This window comes from Lynx rufus, unplaced genomic scaffold, assembly GCF_022079265.1.
Source record: "Lynx rufus isolate CCGP_SWC_20201006 ecotype Redwood Valley unplaced genomic scaffold, mLynRuf1.p SCAF_2, whole genome shotgun sequence".
In the NCBI taxonomy this organism is placed as follows: domain Eukaryota; kingdom Metazoa; phylum Chordata; class Mammalia; order Carnivora; family Felidae; genus Lynx; species Lynx rufus.
The window spans coordinates 2664939-2672500 of NW_025814834.1; the positions used below are offsets into that span (position 1 = coordinate 2664939).

The following is a 7562-nucleotide window of genomic DNA, read 5'->3' on the forward strand; positions in this document are numbered from 1 at the left end:
CCTCAGAGGCTTCAAAGTGCCACATGTGGTTTCTCCAGAAGCAGCATCTCCTGGAGGGCTCTGCAAGGGCAGCCGGTGGCCCGCCCCGCCCCACCCCTGTGGACGCAGCCGAGCCGCACAGCCCAGGTGTGAGTGAGCCCTACCCACAACCACAGCCTTGGGGATGGTGACCCGGCTCATGTCACCTCCCGGCACCCCAGCAGGCCGGCGGAGGCCCTCTGACCTCACCGCTATCCCCGTCCTCGGGTTCTAGGAGCAATGACCAAGACGTTCGGTCCCCAACAGTGAAGACCAATCAACCAAACGCCGCATGTTTTGTCCTCTGGACACCAAGCAACTGAGACTGTGGAACCACCCGGAGGACGACCGAGTCTCCCCGGCCCAGTGCGCACAAGGACTGGGAGGCAGCGCCACGGGGCCTTCCTTCTGTCGGAACTGGCAGTGAATGCTGTTGGAGCGGTCCTTGGTCCGAGTGTAGGCAGTCAGTTTACTGGCTACTTCTTCGGTGTGCGCCTCCCAAGATCAATCCCCGTCGGGAAGCTCCTCAAAGAGAAGCCGCGAGACCCGGGGGCGCAGTGGCGGGCACGGTCGGTATCAGGACAGGGGCAGCACTGCGGAAGGTACCTCTTTAGATGGTGAGCAAACGCAGCACTGAGACAACACAGCTGATCCGTGAGGCCAGGGGACCCTCGTGCAGTGAGGACAATTAACGGAGGACACCGCCACCACGAGAAGACAACGCTCCAGTGGCAAGGAAGGGCCGTGTGTAGACAGGTGCCACAGGCCACCCCGGGGGCAGGGAAAACAACCCAGCACGTCCATGAACTGCGTTCCAGAGCTCTACTTTTCCACCAAACTCTCCTTGCCTTTAGGCATTAGAAGGCTTGAATCAAACAACTGAATGGAGAAGTACAAACATCAACGGAAGTACAGTTCTGGAAAGTGCTAGCAGTCCTCCCTGCCGGAGCTAGCTATCCGCAGGCCTCCAACCTCAGCCCGTCCTTGCACACGCGGCACGGCCCATTTCGTTAATATGCAACTGTGAGAATCCAAAACAGAGATACTGAGGAAGAGCGAAATTAGGTTTTGTATGAACTTTTCAGCCGACAATGACCCAAGGACTGTCCAGTGCCCCAAGCACCCGAGATGGAGTTACAAGCCGTGGGAACAAGGCCGTTTCTGCTTTACCAACAGCCAAATGGGACTCGGTCAGAGGACAGGGGGTGGTTGGTTCACAGGGGCAGGACCCGGTGTCCGCTTTCACCAGTCACCTTCCTCTTCGCGCAGTCGACCACTGCATCTGAGCTCTACTCGTAGAGCAGAAACTTTTTTATGGGGTCCGGCAGAGGCAGCGAGGGAATCAGATGGAGTCGGTATTTGCCAAGAGCTCTTCTCACAGCCACCCGGCACAGGTTCAGCAAGGTCCTGGGGACACCTGGAACGCCATGGAAGAGAGGGACAGAGAGGGAGGGAGGTTAATTCCTCTCCTAAGCCTGAAGACGGAAGGCTGGCTGCGACTGACAGAATGCACTGACGCTCACTGCCAACTGCCCAGCTTCCCAGGGGACAGGGCAGTCCCTGGCGAGGAAGGTCTTGTCACCTGCTCCTCCCCTGCCTGCCCAAGGGGTGAGAGCTTCGTTCCCCGGGGCACCCGCTCACCGTGACGGCCCCTCCTTGACCGTGTTTCGTTTCCTAGAGAGAAACAAGGGCCGACTACAGGAGGCCCCGCCAGGTGTCAGCAACTGACCCACACGCGCGCAGTCAGCCTCCGCTCTCGGTCAAGTCCAGAAACTCCAAGGGGGGCCAGGACAGACAGGCCAAGCAGTATGTGAGGCGTGCGGGCCCACAATGTTGCTCTGGGGCAGGAGAGCCCAGCCACGGCTGTGCCCCGTGGAGCAGGCAGGACACAGGAGCCTCCACTCCCCCGGGGTGCCTCCCGCTGACCACCGACCAGCTCTTCCGGGGAAGCCCCGGCAGGAGCGGGTTCTAATGACAGCCTTCGGAAACCCCAACCACAAAAACACAACAGGTAAGGGTGGGGGCAAAGGTATTCAACCCAGATGCCCTCAAGACCCAGGCGAGAATGAGGCCGGGCGCGGGCAGGTCACAGAGGGCACGCAGCAGCCTGCAGAGGCGCACAAGGTCAATTTCTGAGTCCCAGAGACGGACTCTGGCAACAAGACCAAGCCCCGGATCAACTGCAAACAGCCTATCGATTTGTTAATTCGTTAGCAAAACCGTTCTTCCGAAATAAGCGCACGATGGGCTTTATCCTAACAAAAATCAGAGATACCACACAATAAAAACAACATATTTGTGTGGAACCGAAGAAGGGGGTGAGGACCCCTGGAGGAGGCAGGGCCGGCAGTCTGGTGTCAGGCCGACATTTAAAAACCGTGTGTCAGAGAGAGAACTGGGGGGCCACAGAGCACAGCAAAGGGGTAAAGAGCACATACTTTCAGGCACTCTGAGAACACGCGCTTCCACGGATGTCTTTGTATCGACTCCTGGTGTCTAGGAATTTGGAAAGAAAAGACCCATCTGGAAGTACTCTCGAAAATTCCTAGCCGTAACTGAAGAGTCTGACTAAGTGCTCAGTTGGAGGCTTTTCTCATCCCTGCCACTCGACTCCTTCCACTGACCCAGACAGCCTGCGAGTCAGAACGGAAGTCAGGCCACTTACTTCTGGCCTCTTTAAAGACCTGCAGTGCCTCGGGGTCCACCTTCCTTCTGCCTCTCGACTCTGGGCCCAAGGAGTCCCACGTCACCAGGCTCAGGTTGGCTCCAAACTCCACGAGCAGGCTCACGAAGGCGGCCTCGCAGCCGTGGCGCAGGACGGCATCCATGACGCAGCCGGGGGAGCCCCTGTAGAAGCCCTGCGTGTTGACGGGGCCATTGCAGTTGAAGTCGGGGTTCGCCCCCGCCTGGAGAAGCAGCTTGAAGCACTGGAGGTTGTGGTAGGCTGCGCTGATGTACAAGGGGCAGACCACCAGGGAGGTGAGGCGCCGCGAGAAAGGGGGCCGGATGTCAGGAGTCAGGTGGTGGTTGACATCAACGTCAGCCCCGTACCTGCAGGGGAGGCACAGGGACAGTCAGACCCAAGTCGGCAGCTTCCCACAGCACCCTCGGGAGACAGCCTGACCTCCGTGAGCACCGGGGGGCCGCACAGGAGACTCCACAGATCACAAGGGTCTCGTGACTTCCAGCAAAGGTAAGACAGCGGTTAAGAACTTGGAATCCACTCACGCAAGAAATTTACAAGGGAACTCTCTAAACCCTCTGAAGAGCCAACAATCCCACAGCTATTTCAGCTACTTCAAAGCAAAGGAAAAAAAAGGAAAAACTCCAAAGTCATCTTATGAAATTGGCCAAACAATCCCAAAACCCGACAAAGGCCCCACCACAAAGACAAACTACCAACCGATTTCAATTGTGAATATCAATTTAACAACCTTCAATAAAATGTTAGCAAAGAGAATCCAAAAGTATATTAAAAAAGCAACGTACCATGACCTCATGAGGATTATTCCAAGAATGCAAGGGTAGTTCCAGTATTAGAAATTCCATTAACACAGTCCATCATATTCACAGAACTAAGGGGGAAACCACGATTATCTCTACAGGTGGGAAAAAAAACTTGATGGCATGTGACAAAACTCAACACTAAGGCAGGTTCGTAAATACTCAATAAAATAAGAAGTGGTGGACATTTCCTTCTCCAGACAAGACCCAGATGTCGGAGTCTCACCTAATGGGGGGCAAACAGGGGCGGCTCTCCTCCTGGAGCCCACTCTCCTGCCTACCATCAGTCAGGCATTTCAAACAAAAGTGTTAGGGCAACCAGACAAGAGAAAGCAATCAGCCAATTAAGATGAGAAAGAAAAGGAAAAACCTTCCCTATTTTCAGAAGGTATGATTATGTCTGGAAAGCCCTGAATAATTAATAAAAATACAATAAGCAATGAGAGAATTTATTAAGTACGTTAATAAAGCTATAAAACCAACAGCCTTCATATATACAAACAAAAACAAGTTCACAAACAAAACAGAAAAGACCTCGTTTATGACAGCAAAATTAAAGTGAGCTATCTAAGCATCAACCTAACGGTACGTGTCTAAAATGTGCATGAAGGAAGTTATAAAATACTACTGAAGGCATCACTCAAGTAGCTCTCAGAAATGGAAAGACCCACCACCGTTGCCTTGGCGAGGAAGGGTCTACATTAAGAGGTCAATTTTCCCTAAGTTTATTACATAAATGAAAATCCCATTCGAGAACTAAATAAGTTCATTATAAATACAAACAAATAATAGTAACATCCCTGGAGTTATAGAAGTTGATTATAAAGGTCATTCGGAAGATCAAATAAGGAAAGATGTAAAAGCAAAGCTTTTTAACATGAAAATTAAAGAAAAACTTTTACGTAGCAAAAAAAAACCCAGCATAAGCAAAGTAAAGCAGTATGTACAAAATTAGGGGAATGTTGCAAAGGATTAATATCCTTAATATATAAAGAGCTAATAAACGGAAAACATCAACTGCTCCATTGGAAATGAGCTAGAGAGGCTTAGCCATGTAAAAGGATGCTCAGCCTCGCTCCTAACATAAATGCAAATTAAAACTACCTTTACACCTGAAATTAATACAACATTATGTCAACTATAGTTTAAAAAAAGAAAAACTAGGGATGCCCGGGTGGCACAGTCGGTTAAGTATCTGACTCCTGATCTTGGCTCAGGTCATGATCTCACAGTTTGTGAGTTCAAGCCCCACGTCGGACTCTGTGCTGATGGTGTGGAACCTGCTTGAGATTCTGTCTCTCCTTCTCTCTGCCCCTCCCCAGCTTGTGCCCACTCTCTCTCAAAGTAAATAAAAGAAACTTTAAAAATTTTTTAAGAAAAGAAAACAAGAGGAACTACCCTGAGATACCACTTCCCACCTATCAGACGGGGATAAATCCAAAATTTTATTGACCAGGCTCTAAAGAAACAAGAAGTCTCGTTCAGTTCTGGCAGCAATACAAAATGGAACCGTCCTCTACAGCAGGAAATTTGGCAACAGCTGGCAAAGTTACGTATGCATTTACCCTCTGACCCATCCATCACACTCTTGGAATCTATTCCCATGATACATCTGCACAATTCTGAAAAGAAGCATGCACACAATTCATTGAAACATCATCCGTAACGGCTGAAGACAGGAAACAACCCACAGGTCCCTCAACAGGAGACCGGCTGAACACACTGTGCTCCACCCGCATAAAGCTGCGCTGTACCACAATGAAAAGGCGTGAGGAGTGTCGCTAAAGACTGCCCTGGAATGACCTCCAGAATACATTTCACAAGTGAGAAAGGCAGGACAGTCAAAGTGCGTAGTATGCTACTGTTTATCTGGGGGAAAGCGGTTGCAACACAACACTCCTAGACATATCCACACTAGGCTTACAACTTAACAAGGGGGAATAAACCATAAAAGTTTTTAAATGGTCATCTACAGGGGAGTCGAAGGAGACCAGCATAGAAGTTGCTAGACTTTTTAAATGTACTTTGTTTTATAGATTTGACTTTAGAACCAGCTAAATCTATGTCGTGAAACAAATTAAATAGAAAGCAATCCCCAAAAATTAAAAGCAAAAGAAACCACTTTAACCCAACTGTGTAGCCGCCTGGTGCCATCAGGTCCTGCCTGCAGGGTGGCTCCTCTTTGCAAAACAACCAGACGATCCAGACCACTCCCAGCATCAGATTCACCTAGAAGAACCCAAGACAGGAAGCACAGCTTGCCAGTAGGACAGCTTCATGCAACAGCCCCCGCTCCCAGATGGGCATGCTCACGGCAGTCCCTGAGCTAACCCTATGGCTGTCCGCGAGCTCTTCTCTTCTGAGGCCCGGTGACAGCCCAGACGTGAGGAAATGCATCTCTCACGGGACGGGTGCGTGGGCGGCCAGACCTAGAAGCCTCAATCTTCAGCAGGGCCCATCTCTAAACCATTCTAAAAAGGCAGAGTCTTCAGGGTCCCCACAAGGGACCTGCCCTGGTCACTGCGCTCAGGGAAGTCCAAATACACAACTTACTGTCAGGATTTGGAGTTCCCCCAGCCCAAGTGCAAACTACCAACCCAGGTCACTTTAAGCAGAGGCCACTGATTAAAGCACAAAGGGTGGCCTGGCTCAGGTTATCAGTGTCCTGGCAAAGTTTAGAGGACGTCTGCTAAAAAACACTGCCTGGCACAGGGTGTTAGAGCCCACGTGGGGTGAGGAGGCATGTGTGGGAGGGGGCAGCAACATTAAGACATCGGTTATAGATGGAGGGACTGGCAAAATAAATAAATATGTCAAGGATAAGTGGAACCAGGCCTCTGTCAGAAAAGCCAATAATAAATCTGGAAAGGGAGAAAAGTAAGATGACCCCTGTGGTACCAGATTGGATTAGAAGTATTGGGGTGAACTCAACTGTCACTGTATTTAGAGACGGAAATACAGATAGAAATGTGTATATGTATGGGGCACCTGGGTGGCTCAGTCGGTTAAGCTTCCGACTTCAGCTCAGGTCATGATCTCACAGTGAGTGTGAGCCCCGCATCGGGCTCTATGCTGACAGCTCAGAGCCTAGAGCCTGCTTTGGATTCTGTGTCTCCCTCTCTCTCTACCCCTCCTCCGCTCTGCTCAGTCTCTCTCTGTCTCTCAAAAATGAATAAATGTTAAAAATAAAAATAAAATTAAAGTAAAATAAAATATAAAAAATAAAATAAAATAAAAAATAAAATAAAATAATGAATAAAATAAAATAAAATAAAATAAAATAAAATAAAATAAAATAAAAATAGAAAAGAAACGTGTATATGTAACCTTAGCTCTGTCCAGTCCAAGAGCCCGAAAAGAACAGCCCATAAGCAATAAACACTCCCAGTAACCAGATCTTGGCTTCTAAACACCATTTTCCACTAAAAAGAAGCCAGGACTCTTTGGAGAAATCTCTAATCCCAGAGCTAAGACAGGCACAGTACTAGATGAGCTTAGAATATATTGTTATAGGAGAAAGTAAGGAATTGTTCAAAGGATGTTGGGGGACAGGTCATAAGGACAAAGCTGGGTTCCAGTTTGACAGGGCTCCCTGTAGCCAAATTTAAGACAATCTGAGCATCAAAATAATAAAGTAAGGGATTATGACTCACTGGGAAACCACAGGTCTAAGACAAATAAATGAATACAGTAAAAATTTGATAAGAAATAGGATAAACATGTGTTTCACGGTACCCCTCCACAAAATACTTACTAAAGAAATAATTACAGAGGGGAAAAAGAATAGCTTTACAGTGGAGAAACGTGACAGACGCCACCTTAATCAAAAGATCCAAGCGAACTCCAGCGTTAACGGGACAAGTGCAATCGGGTGCAACCTGATAGGGTGTGATGAGAAGAGCCCAGCCTCACCCCTGTGAGATTCCCGCCCAGGACGCACTCCCCGGCTCCCAGCTGGGTCAGCACCTGCCTCCCTGAGCTTCCCCCACACAACCCTGCAACGCCACACGGGCTCTAACAGCACGTGTCACTGAAAACAG

At 49.4% G+C, this 7562-nt stretch overlaps 1 protein-coding gene across 2 annotated transcripts in view; it reads right to left on the bottom strand.

The window, feature by feature from the left end:
- Positions 1-1064: 1064 nt before the first annotated feature.
- The window catches only part of ASB1 (ankyrin repeat and SOCS box containing 1), a 17449-nt gene continuing 10951 nt past the window's right edge, over positions 1065-7562 (bottom strand). For both annotated transcript variants that reach the window (XM_047083872.1, XM_047083870.1), the window contains 2 exons: positions 2684-3069; positions 1065-1435 (listed from right to left, as the gene is read on the bottom strand). In XM_047083872.1, coding sequence (XP_046939828.1) covers positions 1308-1435; positions 2684-3069 — 514 coding nt within the window. In that variant the 3' untranslated portion in view covers positions 1065-1307. The remainder of the gene's footprint in view (positions 1436-2683; positions 3070-7562) is intronic.